This window comes from Lycium barbarum, chromosome 3 (assembly GCF_019175385.1).
Source record: "Lycium barbarum isolate Lr01 chromosome 3, ASM1917538v2, whole genome shotgun sequence".
In the NCBI taxonomy this organism is placed as follows: Eukaryota; Viridiplantae; Streptophyta; class Magnoliopsida; order Solanales; family Solanaceae; genus Lycium; species Lycium barbarum.
Genome location: NC_083339.1, coordinates 21623145 through 21646647, shown reverse-complemented (window position 1 = coordinate 21646647; position 23503 = coordinate 21623145). Strand labels below are relative to the sequence as shown.

Sequence of the window (23503 nt, the reverse complement as noted above, 5' to 3'; positions counted from 1 at the left end):
ATGGTAGGAGGAAGAGATTGCAGGTCAAAAGGATGAAAAAGCAAGATGGAAGTTGGATTGAGGGGGAAGATTCTCTAGCTGAGGAAGCAACATATCATCATCAGTTTACACAGAAGGATATCTCTTTAGATTTCTCATTACTGCAACATATTCCTAATATGGTTACTCAGGAGAAAAATTAGATACTTACCAGCATGCCAACTCTAGAAGATGTTAAAAATGCAGTTTTTGATCTGTCAGGAGATAGCTCAGGTGGTCCAGATGGTATGATAGGAGCATTTTATCAAGTATGCTGGGAAATTATGGGGGCTGATGTGTATAATGTAGTGAAAGTCTTCTTTGAAGGACAGACTTTACCAAAGTCCATAACTCATACAAATCTGGTTCTGATCCCAAAGAATAATAATGTTGAGACCTTTGCAGATATGAGGCCGATAAGTCTAAGTAATTTTATTAACAAAGTGATCTCTAGAGTGGTGTAAAATAAGCTTGAAAATGTTTTGCTTTCTTTGATATATGCTAATCAGTCTGGTTTTGTAAATGGAAGATGTATCATTGAGAATGTGCTATTAACTCAAGAGGTGGTATCACATATAAGACTTAGGGGAAAACCAGCTAATGTGGTGCTTAAACTGGATATGGCTAAGGCCTATGATAGAGTGTCCTGGGATTTTTTGGGAAGAGTTCTGAGCAAGATGGGATTTGCAGAAGTATTTATAGATATGATATGGAGATTGATAACAAACAATTGGTACTCAGTTCTATTCAATGGACAGGCTTCTGGTTTTTTCCACTCAATAAGAGGTGTTAACCAAGGAGATCCACTTTCTCCTGCTTTGTTTATTTTGTCTGCAGAAGTGTTGTCTAGAGCATTGAACTCTTTATTTGAGGACAATGGCTTTAGAAGCTATGGAATGCCTAAATGGAGTGCTAATTTGAATCATCTTGCTTATGCAGATGATACTATTATATTCTCATCTGCAGATGATACTTCATTACAGCTGATCATGGGAATATTACAAGAGTATGAGCAGATGTCAACGCAGCTTATCAACAAAGGAAAAAATTCCTTCTACATGCATAGTAAAGTTGCAAATGTGATAGTGCAATAGGTGGAGGCTATTACTGGTTTTAGTAGGGGATCTTTCCCTTTCACATACTTAGGTTGCCCAATCACACATGCAAGAAAGAGAAAGGCTGATTACAATGACTTGATCCAAAAAGTGAAGGACAAACTGGCAGCTTGGAAAGGAAAACTTTTATCTTTTGGAGGAAAAGCTATTTTGTTCAATAGTGTTTTACTGAGTATGCCAATTCACCTACTCTCAGCTATCAGACCTCTAAAGGGTGTCATATATGACCTGCATAGGGTGTTTGCAAGAATTTTCTGGAATAATATTGTAGAAGGAAGAAGAAGACATTGGTCTTCATGGTTGAATCTGTGCTTGCCAAAGGAGGAAGGTAGAGTTGGCTTCAGATCCTTATTTGATGTTTCTAAGGCATTATGTGCTAAACTCTGGTGGAAATTCAGAACGACAAATACTTTATGGTCATATTATATGTGGAACAAGTATTGTAAAAGGCACTACCCTCAGTATGTGCCTTGGAAAAGAGGCTCTTAGGTCTGGAAGATGATGTTAGAAGCTAGAGACAACATGGAGCATGAAATGTGGTGGGAGCCAAGAAGTAGAACTTCTAATAGCTGGTTTGATAATTGGACAAAACTTGGAGCTCTATACTACTTAGTTCCTGATGATTTTGTTGTGGATGAAACAGTACAAGATGTGAAGGAACTGAGAAATCAGGATGGGTGGAACATGAGTAAACTACAACAGCTTTTTCCTACTGATATTGTTGATCATATACTGGAAGAATTAGACTTTCATAAATCTACAGAAGAATGGGATAAACTAAGGTGGATGATGACAACATCTGGTAAATTTACAGTTGGAAGTGCATAGGAGCTCTTAAGAAGGAAATCTGGGAAGTCTGATATATACAAAAGCATGTGGATACCAGGTTTACCTTTCAAAATCTCATTATTTTTCTGGAGACTGTGGAAATGCAAACTACCAGTAGGGGATATAGTGAGAAGGATTGGGATTGATACAGAAGGAAAATGCTATTGTTGTGATCCTAAACAATGTGAAACTGTAGATCATCTGTTTGTCACAGGAAAAATTGCTTCACAGGTTTGGAGATATGTTAAAGCTGCTGTAGGAATCACAACAACTTTGCTACAGGTGAAACAAGTGATACAAGTCTGGTGGAATAATGATTTTTCATCTAAGTTCAAATCTATTATTAGAGCCATACCAGTGATTACAATGTGGCAAATATGGAAGTGGAGAAACATTGTGGTGCATAGAGGGAAGATGACAATCAATAAGGTGATATATGAAATAAATTTGACCATACATCAAATGTGCAGAGTTAGAAATCCAAGAATGCAAGTACCAAAGTCTCTTCCACATATTATGCAGATGATTGAAACATACAGACCACATATAGTGAGCAAGATAGTGAGATGGAATTTTCCTATGCCAGGGTGGTTTAAGTGTAACTCAGATGGTGCTTCTAGAGGCAATCCAGGACCAAGCTCAGTGGCATTTTGTATTAGGGACTCTGAGGGAGACTTGGTTCATGCTGCAGCAAGAAGAATATCAGATGGATCAAACTTAGTTGCTGAAGCAATGGCTTTATAGGAGCGGATTAAATACTGTGTGACAAATGATCTGTTACCTGTAATCTTGGAGACTGATTCAATGACTCTTAAAATGATCTTACAGGGCAATGGGAAGTACCATGGAATATCTCTTTGATCATAAAGGATATTACAAGGTTGAGGAGGGATAAGGAAGTGAGAGTGGAGCATGTACTGAGGGAAGGAAATGGATTGACAGATTTTTGACTAATTTTGATTTTTGATTTTGCAGGTGAACATCAGTTCAATAGTTACCACTCACTTCCAAGGAAAGCAAGACAGATTTTGAATACTGAAAAAACACAGATGCCATACATCAGAATCAGGGAAGCCAAAGATCATCAGATTCCAGGAGATTAGCACATGTAATAAGGATTCCGAAGGATGGCAAAACTACAGTAATCAGGCCTATAATAAATTTAGCAAATTGAATATAAGGACTTTTGGACAGGTTACAATAGTGGTATTAGTGTGATTACATGCTCATTTTGTTGTCACATGTCCAAAGGATCCTTTTATACAATCACTCTTGAAGGAAAAGTCAACACTACATAGGTCTGGATGAAACACAGAAACAGCTGAACATGAGGAACTTTCTGAAAGAATTCTATTCCATCCTTGAAGCCTGAATTTTAATTCAATGGACTGTGGATCCATAGTGAGAGCTTGAGGTGTCAACATGGTATCAAGTCAAGGCCAAAGGATTTGCAATAGACAAGCTTTTAGATTTCCTTTAGTTTGGATTCATGTATTATATTCCTTTATTTTCTGCATTTTTAGCTTTTGTACAGAACTTGATTTTTAATAAAGCACTATTAGGCAATCTACTTGGTAGTTTTGAATAAAAAAATAAAAAATAAAAAATTCGGATTTCAAATGAAAACAATTTCAAATCCGAATTTCATGAGTCCCACATCGTTTTGAGACTAAAACCCTAGCAATTTAGGGTTCTACAAATAGAACCATAATTCTTCATTTCCAGACAAGGTTTACACACCACTACTTGGCTAAAAAAGACACTTTGAGTCTGAGCTTTGAGTTCCTTAGTGTTTTAAAGTTCAAAGTTGTCCTGCTTTCTGCATTCTCTGATGTTCTGATGTCTTGCTACCTTCGTTGTGAATGTGTGTTTGCAAAGTTTAGGATTGAAGGCTGAACTAACGTACTCCTCTAGTCATTGACTGATATAAGGAATTAAGAAGTTTTTTTTTATTTTTTTTTTATTTTTTTATACCGTTTTAAATCCATTACCTGAAGGAAATTTGTTCTCAAAAAAATGAAATCATTGTTCTCAAAAAATGAAATCAGACACCTTTCCTTTTAAACATGTCATAAGTTCCCCACAAATCAGACTTTGTTTCTGTCCTGTTAGGTGCTATGCCTAAATGCTTAAATCTCCCTTCTGCTCTAATTTTCTCTTTAGTTCCTATGTTCAAACATGAAGTGCAGGTATGACATTTAGTTTTGGTAGGATGAGTGTTAAGCTTGTTTCAGTCTCAAAAGAAGTATTTTCAAATCTCGTTCCTGTCCTATAAGCGTGTTTCAAATGTTTGTTTGTTTCTTGGAAATGGATTAATCAAAATCTGGGATAGCTGGTTTATCTTTTCAAGATATTAGAAACAAATAAGATCTTCTACTTTTATTTTAAGAGAAAACCATATCGAAAGTCGGTGTCTATTATAATGGACAGTCTATTAAATTTGTTCCCTATCTGTTAGCATTTAATTGAATATAGTAAGCTAAACAAGAAGTATGGTGGTAGGTTATTTGTGTAATTATCTTAAGCGTGAATTTTTATTAAATAACAAAAAAAAATAAAAAAATGAGAACAGTAGATTTCTTCAAAGAAAGTAAGAGGAAAAGCATTCTGAATACAGTGAAGTGTTCCCCTAACATTGCTACATGTTTAACTCATTTAGGTTTGGCTATAAGATATGCATGCTCTTTCTTTCACTTTGTTTAATAATAACCTAGTTGATGTCCAATTATTTGTTCCTTTCTTTAAATACTTGTTCTTTTTTTTGTTTGTTAAATCTTAGTGGTAGTCTTCCCTTCCCTTTATTTATAAAACAAAACCTTCAGTGGAATGTTCAACCTATTTGTATTGTTGAAAGATTGGTTAAGCTCACATTATTAATCTCAAATTCTGCCTTTGTTTGTTCCCTAAGAGAAGATTCGCGTTTACGTCGTAACAAGTGAGGGCGGAGCACTGCTTGTTTGGTTCTTCAGTTTAAGGTAAAATTTCTCAAGTGACTACCTTATTATAGCTTCCTACCATTTGTAGCTATCAATTTTAATATTATCATTTTTAGCTAAAAATCAGCTGATTTGTGTATGTTTTTGCATGTATTTGTTGCCAGCAAATACATGAGCATGCGGTAAAAAAAAAGGAACAGACTCCTTTATTTTAGCCTGTAACGGTGGTGGTATTAAATGAGAAATTAAGATATTTTTTACCTTCTTTTCCACAAAATCAACTGTAATATTCCCTTTCCTTACACGTATCTCTTCTTCCATGCATTCTTCAACATTCAAAACGTAAAAATTCAAATTTCAAATTAAATCTTCAACACCTCTGAAAATACATTAACAAAACAAACACGATCAATCATCAGGTAATTCGTGCAAAAACACCGTTTTGATTTCACAAATTTCGTCTATTCAAGTTGTATTTATGTGATTTCAATTTTTTTCTTGGAGCATAATGTCAAAGTTGTTTTATTTTTCTGATTTTTTTTTATTTCTATCTTTATAACTGATATTCGAAAATAAGGATGTAATATCATTGTAAGCGTGTCAATGAATGAATAATGCTCTTGAAAAAAACGGTTGAAAGTATTTTAATGTACATGAATGGTTAGGAATCAAAAAAAAAAAAATTCCAGTTCATATCTTTTATTTTTCTGAATCTAAATGGCATAGTATAATGCATGATCAGCTAAACTATGTATTTCTGAAGTGTAATTCAATATGTGTATTTTGTATTTGAATTATTAGTGAGCTGTAAATCTAATTTGTATAAATTGTTCAAATTTGAACGTGAATCTTATGTAGGGCATACATATTATAGGTTTTATGTTGAGACAGTGATTCAAGGATTTTTTTTATATAAAATGGCCAATATTTCATTGTTGATTAGACACTCTGGTATTTGGAACGACGAGAATAAATACGTCAATTACAAAATCGATGCTGTGACTTTCAAAGAGTATTCGACGTATGAGGAATTGTTACAAACAGTTGCAACCCAATTGAATTTGGACAAGAAAATGAAAAACATAAACATAAAATACATGGTTGAAGGTGATTATATTCCAATGGAAATTCACAATGATATGGGTGTTAGGGTGTATGTGGAACTGAAGAAAGAGAACAAAGCATTACCAATGTACCTATTATGCATCATTACAACTGATAGAAACATGGAGATATGTATATCGGGTGAGAGTTGTGTTGAAGGTGATTATTTGCAAATCGGATACACGAATCAAACGAATATAATGGAAACAGTTGGTTCCCGTGATTTGGCATCATCAAGTTGTGGAAAGGCTGATTTGTTATTCGAAAACAACAAGGGTATGGTTATTGATGACAAGAACCAAAAAGTAGTTGCTGTCGATCAAGTATACAAGGATAAAGATACATTAAAAGCTGTGATGGTGAATTATGCAATTACAAACAGCTTCAACTATCGGACAGAAAGGAGCAATGCAATAAGGTATTAAAATGTGCATTTGTTTATGTATTTGCAACTGTGTGTTGTTATGTATTTGAACCGTGATAGTGTATGTTTGTTAATTTGTACGAGTGGAAGTATTTCTCAGCATGTGTATGTTTATTATAAAGTAGAATCAAAACTGATTTGTATGTATTTGTACTCATAAATAATGTGCTTGGCCCGGGTTGCATTTGATTAACTTATTTACATATGGTAAAATTACTCATCTGTCCTTTGTATTAATAATAAAAGAATAAATACATTACTGATGTATTTTACATTAATGTGTGTTTTTTTTTTTGATTTTTTTTTGTAGCTACACGCTTGGTGCGTATCAGGAGAGTGTGATTGGAAATTCAGGACATCAAGTGCAGGTAAGTCAGGAATGTTTAGAGTTAGGGAGTTTCAAGACAAACATACATGTCCGTAAAAGGAAAAGGTTTATTCCCAATGCCAAGCTACAAGTCGGTTGATAAGTGGGATTGTCAAACCAAAAATATCAAATCATAAGAGGAAATATACGCCTAAAGACATTGCGGAGGACGTCAAAAATGATTTTGGAATGGATGTTTCATACATGGTTGCTTGGCAGGCCAAAGAAAAGGCGATGAACGATTTAATGGGTGAACCGGCTGAATCTTATAAAAGACTACCTGGATATCTATACATATTGGATAAGACTTACCCGGGTTCACATATCAGAATGTGTAAAACCCGTGAAAATGAATTTCTGTATGTTTTTATAGGACTGCATGCATTTATCAAAGGCTTTGATTATTGTCGGCCAATTGTGGTAGTTGATGGAAGCCACTTAAAAACACCATACAATGGAACATTTGTCTCGGCAAGCACATTAGACGGTGCAGGTATGTCAAAAAAATACATATTAATTTATTACCTCAATATATATTTTATCTGTTTTAGACAAATACAAAATGTATTTTATTATTTTTTTCTTCTTAACTGTATCTCTAGGCAACATACTTCCCTTAGCATATGGTGTGATTGATTCTGAGAATGACAGATCATGGACGTGGTTTTTTGAGCGTTTCAGAGAAACATATGGAATTAGAGAGAATATGTGTATCGTATCAGATAGGCATGAAAGTATAAACAGGGATGTTTGTAGAATTTATCCAGAAGTTGCACATTATGCATGTATTTGGTATCTGTGGGGTAATGTATGTAAAAAATACAAGAAGATCCATGATGTGCTGAGTCCTGTTTTTTATTCCATGGTAAAGGCATACACGCAGGATGATTTCGATGAGTTGATGGGGAAGGTTCAAAAGGTAGATATGTGCGTGGCAGAGTATTTGGAATCGGTTGGTAGAGACAAGTAGGCTAGATTGTATGCATCTGTTAACCGAGGGTGGACAATGACTTCTAACATAGCAGAGTGCATTAACCGACATCTTCTAGCAGCTAGAGAACTGCCTATATATGACTTTCTCGAAGAAGTTAGAAGGTTGTTTGGGAGATGGAATTACAATAACCGGAGAAATGGAACATACACGTTCACTACACTTGGTAAAAAGTTTCAGGAGATGCTATCAATTAACGAGTATCTATGTCTACGAATGATGGTATGTTTTAGTGTAATGCTTGTTATAATTTATTTGACAAACTTGTACTTGTACTAATCTGGTGTTTCTACACATTATATAGATGTGTATTTGGTATCCATGAACAATTAGTATTAATGTAAATTTAATATATGCTTCTTTGAAAATTGATATGTATTTGTTTAATGGTTTGTTCCTTTATTTTAAAATTCTGATTGGTTCAATAACAAATACATGTAATATTTATTTTTTCAGGTAGAACCGTCAACCGAATTCGTGTACATAGTACATGATGGAGGAAGGCGATTCATTCTTAATTTGAATAGCAAAACTTGCAGTTGTCGTATGTTTCAACTAGATGAAATCCCCTGCCCGCATGCATGGGCTGTCATTAAAAAGAAAAATCTGGTTGCTGATGATTATTGCTCTGATTTGTTTAAATCGGAGACCGTGTTGAAGACATATGATGTACCTGTGGATCCTCTACCCGACGAGCGTGAATGGAACATTCCCAAAAACATCTTGGAGGATGTGATTTTGCCACCAAGATACAAGAGACCGCCTGGTAGGCCAAAGAAGAGCCGTGATAAGCCTTTAAGTGAATTGTTGTTTGGAAAGAGCAGACATGCTTGCAGTACTTGTGGACAACTTGGGCACAACAGACGTTCATGTAGTTTTGAGCCTCTAAGGAAGTGAATTTTTCTTCTGTTCCTATCCTTTTAACTTTATTAGCGAACATAGATTGGTTATTTAAGTATTTGAACACTTGTGTCAAAAACTTCTATTGACACATGTTGTAGTATTATAGAAATTTTTGCTATGAAATGAATGTTCCATTCAAACTGATCTTAATTGATTTTTTTTTTCCGATATGTATGGTGTTTTTTTCAACTTCAAAAAATACTGCCTACTTGGTAAAATAACATACATATTATATCTGTAAAAATGATAAAGTTGTTTTTATTTTGGATTTTTTTTGGATTGGAGGCTCGTTGTTGTACTGGTAATGTCAGTGGTAAAATGATGAATGAAACACTAATGATAAAATATTTAATTCATCATAAAAAATACATGTCCTGGAATGAAAGGAGTACTAATAACCAATGATTTTCTTCTTTTATATTCACCGGTATTAGCACATTGTCAACTGTATGCCACGGGACATTGGCAATAAGTCTATGGCCCTTAACATACTCAATCAATACTTGCTCTTCATTTTCCACGTTTGTCTGGGTTTCAACATTGTGATATGTGTGGTGGACCACATCAATTCTCTGCTTGAATAGGCAGTCAACAGTGGTGAAGCTGAAATTGTTCCTTTTATCATACTTTCCTTTTTTCCGAAAGTAATAGAAAATGACGTCAATGCGCTGGAATTGTCAAAAATACATCAATTAGATCACATTCAAATACATAGAAACATTTTAGTAACAAAAGGTGAATTTTATTGCTGATAAAAATCACCTCGTCATTCCAAACCTGACCATCCATCGATAACAGGTAAAACCAGTTCTTATCATTGACAGTTGTGATGCCAAAATTAAATTTGACTCCACTGTCAAAAACTGCCATTTGTTTTTTGTAATGGTCTTCGTAATTGTTTCTGCGACAACAAAACAAACAAATACATCAACTTATTCACAAAAACCATGCGGAATCACTGTATGTAATACTGGGATAAAAACATATTTGCTATCATGCCTCACAAGCAGACCGTTTTGAAGCCAAATACGGTATTCATCCACAATCTGTACATCAAGTGGACCGGTCATGAGATCTTGCTGGAATGGATATTTTTTATCAAACACATGAACATGATCCTTTCCCGAACTACTACCTGTGTATTTGGTCTTTAAACATTAACAGTTGCGTATTAAAAAACAAACAAGTTAATTAAAAATTAGATATATCCCAAAATCTATCACAAACGGTGAAGGCTTGTATTTACTGGGGTGTGTAGCTCGCGGGACTGATGTATGTGACATGATTTCTTTCCCTGGGGTTTGGCTTGGTAAATACTCATCAGGCAACAACCACTGAGACAACGGCTGCGCATTACAAACTGCTGCCTGGGGTTCCTCTAAGACAGTTGAGCTGGTGTTTTCCTCGGTTTTTTCCTCTTGAACTTGTTCATTAGCCATTTCTGATTCTACTATATTTGCTAGCACCTGTGCGATCACCTACTCAAAAAATACAAAAAGAAACATTATTCAGTCACTTGTATGATACATTTTAAAAAAGAAACAATGGCTGAATCAGAATACGTTTATTTCGAACCTCAGAATTATTTGAATCATCAGAACATTTTTGCTCTTCCACAGGATGTTTCCCTATTTGATCAGTCGGACGTTCAACCGAAGTCTTAGGTTCTCCTGAAAGATCACCTCCTTCCGCAATCTCTTCGGTTGAAGCTTTCATTGTATCGTCGCTCTCATTGCCAATACCAACTTGAATATCCGGTGCAAGACCCTTTTCCGTATAAAAAACACAGGCCAAAAGTCTATAAAATACATGAATCTAATAGATAAAAAAACTATATTAAATACATGAGAAACTATTTGTTGAAGATGTCCAAAAGCAATAAACAAATACATAAGGAAAACAGTGAACAGTCATGCTGTCAAACAAACAATACACAAAAAATACATGACACTACTGTTTTTCATATCAATATCAAATACATAATATTTTAAAGTCCAGTAGATCTCAAATTTTCATCATAGCTGAATTATATTTTTTTTTAAAATAACATATAAAAATGGTAAATACATTAAAAAAATATATACCTCTGTTGGATCAGCCGGACGTTCAACCGAAGTCTTCGGTTCTCCTGAAAGATCATCTCCTTCCGCAATCTCTTCGGTTGAAGCTTTCAGCGTATCGCCGCTCTCATTGCCAATACCAACTTGAATATCCGGTGCAAGGCCCTTTTCCTTACAAAAAAAAAAAAACAGGCCAAAAGTATATAAAATACATGAATATAATAGATAAAAAAAACTATATTAAATACATAAATACATGAGAAACTATTTGTTGAAGATGTCCAAAAGCAGTAAACAAATACATAAGGAAAACAGTGAACAGTCATGCTGTCAAACAAACAGTACACAAAAAATACATGACACTACTGTTTTTCATATCAATATCAAATACATAATATTTTAAAGTCTAGTAGATCCCAAATTTTCATCATATCCGAATTATATTTTTTTTAAAATAACATATAAAAATGAGTAAAAAATGATAAATACATTAAAAAAAATATACCTCTGTTGGATGCACATCACCCGTATCAGTCTCCATGTGAATGTCGTCACCATGGTCCATGTAATCATCAACTTCTTGATGTATGTTGCCATCAGGTAAAAGAACATGAGTTTCGTTGTCATCAACCTAAAAAAATGATGTATTTGTTAGATACATATGCTTCCTACTTCACACTGAAGGCAATCGTTTCAATATGTATTTATTGATTTTTTTACCTTTTCTGAATTTTGTTTCCCTTTGACATGTTCCAAAACCTTTTCAAAGTTTTCATCAATAACTTTGCGAAGATCCTTGAGCTCAGTAGAAACATCCTTGAATTCAGCAAGCACCTAAATGGTAAAAACAACAAATTCATTCTCAACTGATTTGCTGGTAGATACGTCGTCAACAGGAACGCGATGGACACTTGGAGCAGTTTTTTCTTTTCCCTTTGATTGAACCGACTTATCTACCACCGAAGCAGATTTTGTAGATGATTGTCCAACTGTAGAATTTTTTGGGATTGTGGTTGGTGAGTTCTGAACAAGCAATGCTGCCGTTGACATCTTCCTAGGCTTCTTGTGCAGTAGAGATTTTGAAGCATCGTTCTTTTGAGTTTTCTTGGCAACAGCAACATGGGGAGGTGTTGTGGTAAAATCTGCATATTCATTTTCCTCTTGGTGTATTTGAGGTGGTGGTGCAGGTCTGTTGACCATGTATGGACGCAGACCAAGCTTCTCAACCTCTAACATAGTTGGAACAATGTTGTTGAATTTAAGAATGTCCTGCACATAAATATATTGTGAACTGTCAGTTTAGAATCTCTCTGTATTTTACAAATACACAGCAACTAAAATACACAAAATGCAAGTGTAAAATACTAGTTGATAGCATGTATTTAATGTAAGTATTTTACCTCACCGTCCTTAAACATGCCCAACATCAAGTAGTTAACTGATGGCTTTTGGTTCACTGTTCTCCAATTAAACATTCTTGGGATTCGGCTTCCGATTTTAACCATTAAATTAGGGTCAACATTAGAGCAACACTCATATATCCACACTTGCATAGCAAAAGGAAACCCGTAGACAATAAAACTGCTTCGGCTTGTCCATCTTGTGGTGACTACTCTTAATCAAATCATCAAATGCTTCCTTACCCCATGTATATTCATTGTACTGTTCACTCTCCACCAAGTCAAAATGATGTCTTGGGACTGTGACGTTCCTTTTTTCACTTGAAAGTATGTAATTATGAATGAAATACAGCATCACAATCTTTACAGCATCTTCATCTGCGTTATCACCAACACCCCAATCCTTGTCTTCAAAGCACTTATTTAAAGTCATCTTTAAAACACTATTACCAGAACCACTGAAATATTCATCCAACAATCTGTTAGGACCCTCGTCAAAAACAACTTCATCCCCGTAACACTTCAAACCAGTAATTAAAGCAAACTCAAAAAGACCGAATGTCAATTCCGTCCCATTAATATCGATAACAAACGCATCACTATTACTACGCTTCAACTCCCTAACCATAAAACACCTAAATAACCGACCTGCACCTCAGTGTCAACTTGCATCTGCATATATTGTCCAAAAATAGTTTTGGAAAATAACTTGAATTGTCTATCGGTCAGTTTGTCCTTCAACTCATCTTTAATGTTATGGTTCATATATGAAGCATAACGTATCAGTTGAGTGGGGGGACGTTTAACCAGGAATTTGGAGGCTTGAAAGTTTGAATATAGTGGCAACACATGAGAATCAAAAATATATAATCATACATAAACCTGCTATTAATTTAAAAAAATACACAAATGTGAGGAATTACAAATACATGATACATAGTTGATAATTTGATAACAAATATGGTTAGTGAAATACATGATACAGTTGTATGTATGTTTCAAATACAAAACTAATTCAAACAATACAAAAATACATACGAATGCTATCCTATCTATTAATGAATTGTTCAGATGAATAAATACATGCAAACAAAAAACAGTTATTAAGAAGTTTAGCTGACAAAAGTTGAACAAATACACCTTTTATCTGACACATACACATACCTGCTTTTTAAAACATACATAAACCTGCTATTAATTTAAAAAAATACACAAATGTGAGGAATTACAAATACATGATACATAGTTGATAATTTGATAACAAATATGGTTAGTGAAATACATGATACAGTTGTATGTATGTTTCAAATACAAAACTAATTCAAACAATACAAAAATACATACGAATGCTATCCTATCTATTAATGAATTGTTCAGATGAATAAATACATGCAAACAAAAAACAGTTATTAAGAAGTTTAGCTGACAAAAGTTGAACAAATACACCTTTTATCTGACACATACACATACCTGCTTTTTAAAACATACATAAACCTGCTATTAATTTTAAAAAATACACAAATGTGAGGAATTACAAATACATGATACATAGTTTGATAATTGATAACAAATATGGTTATTGAAATACATGATACAGTTGTATGTATGTTTCAAATACAAAACTAATTCAAACAATACAAAATACATACGAATGCTATCCCACCTATTAATGAATTGTTCAGATCAATAAATACATGCAACTATACTTACGGATGCGGTCAAAAATACATGAATCATTAACCGAATTTGGGCAACATGTAAAATACAATTTTATTCATAAAAATATATATATAAAAAATCAAAAAATACCTGCTTGTTCACAGTTAATTGTTGTTCTCCGGTATCTGTCTCTACAATATTCTTCCCTTTTCTACTAGAAGAAACATCAGATGTTTTTCTCCTCTTTGTGGCAGTATCAGAATCATTTTTTTCTCCAAATTAACAGTTGAAGGATTTTTTATTCTGACAGGATCATGGATTTTCTTAGATCTCCTTTCAGCAACCAATTTCTCAGCAGAAGCTGCATCAACATCATGTTGTTGCTGAGAAATACCCAAATCAAAAGAAGGGGAATCTAAATTTTGAAGAGTATGTGGGATACCTCTTGTAACCCTACTAGATATGCTTTCATCCGCCATTAATTGATGTTTTTCACTACTCAAATTGGGAAACCCTAAGCATTGAAAGTTAAAAATCTTGAAAAATGTCAAAAATATTGAATTAAATTGACCAAAATACACAAAATAATGAAAACTTACACAAATACACCACCGCCCACAAATCTCGGCACAATAAATTATAGTGGAATCATGCTTGATGGTAATGGATAGATTATGAGGAGAAAAAAAGGGCTAATTAATGGAAAGGGAGAGAGAAACCTAATGTATATTACGTGAGTTTCAAAAATGGGAAGTTGGGATAGTGTTTACCGTTATTTACGGTGTATTTGAGAACTGATAAGTGCAAGTTATTGTTGTATCTAGAATGGGCAATTTAGAAAATTAATTAGCTATTATTATTAATTTTAATAAAAGGTAGTTATTAACATTAAATAGGTAGTAAAAGTAGCTATAACAAGTAAATTTTCCTTAGTTTAATGAGGCCTTTTAGGACCCGTCACAATTTGAATTATAGCTTATGCCATGCTTGAAAAGAATTAATTCCAGTTTAGCATGTTGCTTTCTAAAATGGATTATGATTTTTCTTATCCTTCTTGGTTCACTGTCCAGAAAAATGTTAGAATACACAAAAAATGTGAATCTAATCAGGTGTCTAGAATTTGACTCTTTATTTCTGTGTGTTATGTTTGATCATTTCAACAGTTTATGTCATGATTAATCAATAAACCAATTCTCTAATCCTCATCTCTTTTTGTGCACGATATCGTATGCGTATGAGTCCATTGGACTCATCAGCCCCCTTACATAGTTTTTTGGGCTTGTGGCCCAACATAATATTCCATCAAGTCAGCCAAATTCCATTTCTAGCAGCAGCCGTGGATAGAAGGCCCAACCATGGGTGAAAATGGTCAATATATTAATTGGTGGGCTTGGTAAACCCAACAGTCCGTTTACTTTTTTTTTTTCTGTCAATTATATGTATTGTTGTAAGAAATGCTTGTGTATTATTGAAACCCATGGTTAGAACTTAGTCGAATTAGGCAAACGATGTGTATGTCATTTAGAATGGACAGGAACCCGGTTACTATTTCAAATTTGGACCCAACAAAAGATAAGTGATAATATCCCTTCAAAAACAACCTTTTTCTTAAATTTGGAAAAAATCTGAAACTAAAAACAGTGGAGAATATAGTTTTGAGAAAGTTAACTTTTTTCTTAAATTTCTGGAATTACAAACTGTGGACCTTTTTTGAGAAATAAATTCAACTTTTTTTCTTTTAATCTAAAGAGTTTATAAAAGGGACAACAAGATCTAATTTTAAAGTAATTGTCATGGGAAAGAATTTCAATTGGTTTTAAATGACTTAAATGGTTTTCAAGAATAAAGTCTTGTTTTGGGAAAAACCCACTCTACTTGGAATAAACTAAAGATAATTCATTTGAATTTTAAATTTGAGGAAAGGATTCAAGAAGGGGTATATTTGGACCTTGATTTTGAGGAAAGATGGCTTTGGTTAGAATATGGTTGACCTAATTGAGCTAAAAAGGGAAAATATAATAAGCAACAGTCTCTTTACTTATACATGAAAACCTATTCTATTTTGCAAGGGAGATATACTTTATTTATATTTTCTATATACTTTATTTATATTTTCTATATATATAACAAAAACCTATAAGGATTAAATCATGACATTGGACCAAACTAGTAGAAACTCTACCTAAGAGAAATCTCGAGTGGGTTTTGGTCCGAAAATGAAGTGAATATAAACCCTTATAAATAATTTTCCAAAAAGAAAAATCAACTCTTTTTTTTTTACACAATATTTTGCCAAAAATGGAGTTGATGATAAGCATGACAATTTTTTTAAGAAATAAACATTTTTAGCAAATAATTACATTAATCACACATTAAAGCTCGTAGGTCAACCGTATTCTACGGATCCTTAATACTAGGGTTCCTAAAGCCTTCCATAAGGGATCACCAGAACCCTTACCTCGAACTCTGGTTTAAAAGGATTTTGCTCTTGTTTTGATAAACCCGTTTACCCAGTTTTCTAAATTTTCATTATAAAATTAGGTGGCGACTCTAAAAAATATAAAATCCAATTTACTGCACCAACAACCTCTTAGTAGCTTTTATGCACCTACATAAAAGTGAATCGTAACAGGTACATGGACTTTGCAGGTCCCCCATGGGTTGTGCTGCCGAGATGTGATGTTCCATCATCGGAGTACATGTGTATCGGTGCATTTGCATTGCATCCATATTTCATACATTATTGCATTACATTGTACCTTTGGCTTCTTGAGATATTCTTATGATATTGTTGTGATATACAGATTCAGATTGGATGTACTGAGCCTTGGAATAGTTGGGTTTAGATGCTATAACAGAGGTGATGACTTGTACTTGGTTACTGGTTCGTGTAGATTTATACCTTGTTGATTTACCTGTTTATGTTACTTTATTTTCTTGGTATGTGTTAGTTAATCTTAGTCGGCCTATGATACCTACCAGTACGTGTTGTTGCACTGACCTGCACTTGCTGCATTCTTTTTTTTTATGAATGTAGAGTATTAGGTGGGATCGACGTCTACCCCTCGTGGCTAAGATTCGAGGTTGCTGATTCGAGTCTGTTGGGGTGATCATGTGGACGCTTCGCTACCCAAAGACTCCTCTTCTATTATGTCTTACTTTACTATTCTGTGACATTATTAAGACTATTGATGTATTATTGCTTCCAGACTTGTAGATTTTAGTTAGATGCTCTTGTATGACCAGACCAGATACTGGGGTGGTTTTTGATTTACTTTCGCATTATTTATATATTCGTATGTTAGACTTTCGTTACTTTATCTTCTTCCGCTATTTATATTGTGTTTGTGAATGTTGGGTTATGGGTTTGCCTACCGAGGTGGGATAGGTAGATGCCCGTGCGACTTTATAAAATTGTGTTGTGACAAGTTCATATCAGAGCCCTAGGTTACCCGGTCTAATACAAGAGCGTGTCTAGTAGACTCTCACGGATCGGTATGATGAGCTCCGTACTTATCTACAAGAGGTTATAGGATATTTAGGAAACTTCACTTTCTTTCCTTCTTTCGTGCCACGTTATTATAATTGGTATCTGGAACAATTGAATTGATATTTGACTCTTATCTCTTCTCTCACAGATGGTGAGGACTCGAGCTACGATAGCCCGAGACTAGGTGCCGGAGTCCGCAGCTACGGCTGGCACTAGGGGGCGAGTGACAAATAAGGGATACGATCGAGGAAGAGGCCGCGGGGATATCGCAGCCAGGGGCAGGGCTCCTGCGGTAGGGCAGCGGCATGAGAGATCTCCGTCTCCAGAGCCTGAGGTTCAGTAGGTTTGAGATCAGGTGTAACGACCCGCTTGGTTGTTATAGTCTTTTCGGCACATTTTGACATTTCCTCAAGCTTATTAGCTCATTTTTTACCTGAAGGAACCGTTGACACGCTTCTCGAGGCATTTAGATTTGATTTGGGTGACTTTTTGGGAAAATTAGGCTTTAAGCGAAAAAGAGTTTACTCAAAGTTGACTTTTGGGTAAACTAATCTTATACAAAAATTCGTCAATTTTGAGAGGTCCAGATGGTCTTTTAGAACTTGTTTGTATATTTGGTACGATTCCCAATGCACTCGGGTGCATTTCGGGACTAGGGTTGGGAAGTTGATGTTGAGGTATCGGGGGTTGACTCAGTCAACGAGACATCCGTTGGGAATTTCGAGGCCACGAGTGCGTTCGTAGCGCGTTTTTATGTATGTCTACATATTTGGTATGTGAGCAGATAGCCTCGGGAGATAGTCAAAAATTTCGGTTTAGAGTGTGAAAACTTGGGTTATTCTGGTATCTGGTGCCCGCTTTGGCGGAACCAGCACCGCGGCAGCGGTACTGCTTTAGCGGTCACCCTGCTGCTGAAGCGATCTATGTGATTTGGGCATGACTGCTGAAGCGATCGTGGGACCGCCAAAGCGGTGCCGCTGAAACGGTCTGCTGGTCGCGAAAGCGGGTTACGGGCAGTTAATTTCATTAAATGAAGTGTTAAAAGCCCTAGGTCCCTCATTTATTACTATTCCAAAATTTGAGTTATTGGGAGCTTTTCAAGGTGAATATTGGGGGAATATCTTAGCGGTAAGTCCTTCAATCTCCTCTGTTATTCCAAGATTTCATTATCACCTTAGGATTCCATTATCATGCTAGTTCACTAAGAGTTCAAGAATTAAAAGAGGGTTCAATGAGTTCTTCTTCTAGGCTTTGCAGTCTTGATTTATTGGTTGGGTTAGCTTCTTTAAGCATGGAATTGATGATTAGAATCATTTATTTCAAAATGTGTTCCTAATTAGTGGCTAATTTATGGGATTGGAAGTTAGGGTTTATACCCAAATTCGAGGGTTTTGTCCGAATTTAAGTAATTTTGTTTGTTATTCTAGCTTGATATTGATGGGAATTGATCACCTAGAGCTTTAATTTCATGTTGGAACCTTTAAATTCCTAATTTCACCCTTCTAGTTCATAAGACCCATTCCATAGGTTGGGGATTTGGGTCTTGAATAGAAGTAAGGTTTGATCGATGTTCTTCTTGATTCGAATGTGCTTAGACATTCTTTATCTCGAGGCTTAAAAGAAAGGAAAGAGTAAGGTGTGATTGTGGAGACCTTGTTGTTCAACTTTCCAAGTAGGTTACAGTTTACCCTATGGTGAGACTTCATTTAGCAAAGCATATATTTAGAGAATATTTTTGGAGAGTGCATGTAAACCTTCGGGTATGAAGTTGGGTTGGATATTATCTCAGGTTGGGCCCTGTTTTGTGATTTGGGAGTTACCCACCCCATTGTGTTGTGATTTATATTGTTCTATTGTTGTTGGCTCAATGCCACGTGGAGATAGGAGATATTGGTGACTATTGATATATCTTGATTAAGATATTGTAATACCTTACTTGTTGTCGTTTGAGACGAGGATATTGATTCTATTATGGCTTATTCTGTAGCCTTTTATAGGTATTATGGGTGTGCCCATGTGTGGTACTTTTGATATTGATTTGATTATCGACATTGAACTCATACATTGCATGCATTGTCATCCTTCATGATATACTGTTGATACATTGATGATATACAAGGAAACACTGTTATGAGCTGGGGTTAGTTGGATGAGAGTGACATGAGGACCAATGTCTGATCTTTATTCCGAAATCGAGGTATGAGTACTGGTAAATATTGCGAGGTTGTTACCGTAATCGTGAGGATACATGGACTTCGCAGGTCCCCCATGGGTTATTCTGCCGAGATGTGATGTTCCATCATCGGAATACATGTGTACGGTGAATATGCATTGCATTCATTCTTCATACATTATTGCATTGCATTGTACTATGGGTTCTATTGTGATATTCTTGTGATGTACTTGTGATATAGGGATTCGGATTAAATATATTGAGACTTGACACATTTGGGTTTAGATGCTATAACATAGTTGATGAAGTGTACTTGGTTACTGGCTCGTGTTTGATTTATACCTTGTTGATTTACCTATTTATCTTACTTTATTGCTTTGATATATGTTAGCTAATCTTAGTCGGCCTATGATACCTACCAATACTTGTTGTTTGTACTGACCTGCACTTGCTGCATTTTTTTATGAATGCCGAGTTCTAGGTGGGTTTGACCTTTACTCCTCGTGGCTGATAGTAGTTCGAGGGCTGCTATTTAGAGTCTTTCAGGGTGAGCTCCAGGACATTCGCCGCCTTGAAGATTCTTCTTTTATTTATGTCTTACTTGGTATTCTGAGACATATTGCGACAGTTGATGTATTATTATTTTCTAGACTTATTGTATGTAGTTAGATGCAAGAGTATGACTAGACAGATTCTAATGGTGGTATTGATGTATCTTTGCATTATTTATCTATTATTATGTCAGACTTACGTATTTCTATCTCTTCCGCTTATGTATTTATTATTTCATGTTTCTAAGAATTGTTGAGATAAGGGTTCGCCTAGCCAGGTGCGAAAGATAGATGTTCGCATGACTTAGCAAAATTGGATCGTGACAAGTTAATATCTGAGCCCTAAGTTACCCGGTCTATAAATACAAGAGCATGTCTAGTAAAGTCTCATGGATCGATACGATGAGCTCCGTACTTATCTACGAGAGGCTATAGGACATTTAAAAAACTTCACTGTCTTTCCTTCTTTCATGCTACTTTATTTTAATTGGTATCTGGGACAATCAAATTGGTATCTGACTCGTATCTCTTCTCTCACAGATGGTGAGGACTCGAGCTACGATAGCTCAAGACCAGGTGCCGGAGCCCGCAGCTACGGCTGGCACCAGTGGGCGAGCGAAAACCGGAGGACACGGTCAAGCTAGAAGCAGCGGGGCTTCCCCAGCCAGGGGCAGGGCTCCTGCGATAGGTCAGCAGCGTGAGAGATCTCCGTCACCAGAGCCTGAGGTTCAGTAGGTTCGAGACTAGGCCGCCGAGGATGATGTGGCTCCAGCAAGGGCACACCTCGAGGCCACTTCAGACCAGGTGATGTAGGATACTATGGCTCGTGTTCTACTTCATTTGGATGCCCAACAGGCTGTCGGTGGTGTTACTTCTCTCGACAAAAGATCGTAGACTAGAGCTGGGCCGTAGACCCTGAGCAGAGACCGACTCGTGCAGTACACCCTGCTATGACTATGGCTCCCTAGATTGATGCAGTACCAACCCCTAGAGATGATCTTAGACTAGTGGCGGGCCCTGTTATGAACTTGACTGATCAAGATCTAGTTGGGAGGTTTAGAAAGTTGGAGCCACAGAGATTCTCGAGTACTGCTAGAGAGGATGCGTATGAGTTCATCTTGGACATGCATGGGCTGTTACATAGGATAGGGATTGTTGAATTCCATGAAGTGGATTATATGTCCTACTAGTTTTGCGGGGACGCGAAGACTTGCTAGAGGTATTTTGTTGCTTGCAGACCTAAGGGTTCTCCTCCACTGACTTGGACAAAGTTCTATCGGGCCTTTCTTAAGAAGTATGTGCCCTGGGCTTTGAGAGAGGCGCGTAGGGATGAGTTTCTCCACGTGCACAAGAGGGAACTGTCTGTTGATGCCTATGTGACTCTCTATCTGTATCTGGCCCGTCATTCAGCTCCCTTGATCCTTACTGAGCCTTACAGGATTCGGCGCTTTGTTGGTAGGCTCATTGGTTCTCTTCAGATTCCTTGCCATCAACTTGAGGCTATAGGGGCTTCCTTCCAGTCCATCGTTAAGCATGCTTATTTAGTCGAGGCCGTTAAGGCCTATGCATTTGGAGGGGTTAGTGAGAAGAGGGAGCGACAGTTTGAGAGTTATGGTGGTTCTAGCTCAAGGGTGTTGGTCAGTTTTCTAAGCCGTATTAGCCCTATTCCGGCCGTCCTGTGCATTCAGCTTTGCAGGCTTCCTCTAGTGGGCCACCCAGGCAGAGAGCCTCCGAGAGCTCATTTTCTCGACCAGCAGACAGGGTTGTTCCAGCCGGATCTTCAGCTTCCGTCATTCAGTCTTCGCCCTCTAAGGGTTGTTTTGCCTGTAGAGAGTTCAGTCATTTTTCTAGGGAGTGTCCTCGACCCAAGCAGGGTTATCAGTTCCAGAGGACTCCAGTATCTTCAGATAGTCGGGGAGGTGTTTCTCAGAGAGGCGGTGCTCAGTCAGGCCGTGATGGTTCTCAGGTTTCTAGGGGTGAATCCTAGGCTGGTAGAATTCAGCTTTGCAGGCTTCCTCCAGTGGGCTGCCCAGGCAGAGAGCTTCCGAGAGCTCGTTCTCTCGACCAGCAGACAGGGTTGTTCCAGCCGGATCTTCAGCTTCCGTCATTCAGTCTTCGCCCTCTAAGGGTTGTTTTGCGTATGGAGAGTTTGCTCATTTTGCTAGGGAGTATCCTCGACCCAGTCAGGGTCATCAGTCCCAGAGGACTCCAGCATCTTTAGGTAGCCGGGGAGGTGCTTCTCAGAGGGGCAGTGCTCAGTCAGGCCACGGCGGTTCTCAGGTTTCTAAGGGTGGATCCTAGGCTGGTAGAGGTGGGCCCAAGAATTGGAGAGTTGGATCTAAGTCTGGATGTGGTAGGGTGCAGTGTTACTCGTTCACAGGTAGACCCAAGGCAGAGGCCTTAGATGCTGTTATTTCAGGTACCGTTTCTGTCCAACATAGAGCATCATATGTGTTATTTGATCCTAGATCCATTTATTCGTATGTGTCTGCAAATCATGCCGTTAATTGGGATTTGCCTTGTGATAGCATAGTTGTACCTGTTCATATACTACTCCTGTCGGAGATTCTGTTGTGGTTGATCGAGTTTATTAGTCGTGTTTGGTTACTTTTATGAATTATGACACATGGGTAGATTTGATGATTCTTAATTTGGTAGATTTTGACATTATCTTAGGTATGACCTGGCTTTTCCCTTATCATGCGATCTTGGACTATCATTCCAAGACAGTCACTTTAGCCATCTCAGGCATTTCTAGGCTTGAGTAGAAGGGTACTCCTAGCCCTGCTCCGAAAAAGATTATTTCCTTCCTTCAGGCGAAGAAATTAGTTAATAAGGGGTGTTTAGCTTATCTAGCGTGCATGACACTACTGTTGCATTTCAACCCCTTGAGAACATTCCTATTGTGAGCGAGTTCGCAGAGGAATTCCTGACCGATCTATCGTGTATGCCACCAGATCGTGACATTGACTTTTGTATTGACTTGGACCCGGGCACTCACCTTATTTATTTTCCTCCATATCGGATGACACCTGCCGAGTTGAGAGAGCTTAAGGAGTAGTTATAGAATTTATTGAGCAATTGTATGTGAAGAATAAAGATGGATCTATGAGGTTGTGCATTGATTATCACCAGTTGAACAAGGTTAGTATTAAAAAAAAGTGCCCTACGCCTCGTATTGATGATTTATTTGACTTGCTTTATGGTGCTTTAGTATTCTCGAAGATTGAGTAGCGTTCAGGCTACCACCAGCTGAGGATCAGGGTTGAGGATATTCAAAAGACAGCCTTTCGTACGAGATATGGACTTTTTGAGTTTCTGGTGATGTCATTTGGGCTTACCAATGCCTCGGCTACATTCATGACTTTGATGAATGACATCTTTAGGCCATTCTTTGATTCCTTTATGATTGTATTTATTGATGATATCTTGGTGTATTCCAAGAGTAGAGAGGATCATGAGAGCCATCTTCGCACTGTACTTG

The 23503-nt window shown here is 36.7% G+C and overlaps 2 protein-coding genes across 2 annotated transcripts; one reads left to right on the top strand and one right to left on the bottom strand.

Moving 5' to 3' along the window:
* The first annotated feature begins 7798 nt into the window (after positions 1-7798).
* On the top strand, positions 7799-8680 carry LOC132630483 (uncharacterized). Its single transcript, XM_060346055.1, has 2 exons — positions 7799-8005; positions 8240-8680. Exons 1-2 carry the CDS (start codon positions 7799-7801, stop codon positions 8678-8680), a joined length of 648 nt encoding a protein of 215 aa, XP_060202038.1.
* A 362-nt stretch (positions 8681-9042) lies between these two features.
* On the bottom strand, positions 9043-12251 carry LOC132630482 (uncharacterized). Its single transcript, XM_060346054.1, has 10 exons — positions 12147-12251; positions 11632-12015; positions 11467-11580; positions 11252-11377; positions 10771-10917; positions 10262-10501; positions 9933-10164; positions 9686-9821; positions 9464-9587; positions 9043-9354 (listed from the first exon to the last, which is right to left on the bottom strand). The coding sequence occupies exons 1-10, from the start codon at positions 12249-12251 to the stop codon at positions 9043-9045; spliced, it is 1920 nt and encodes a 639-aa protein (XP_060202037.1).
* Positions 12252-23503: the final 11252 nt, after the last annotated feature.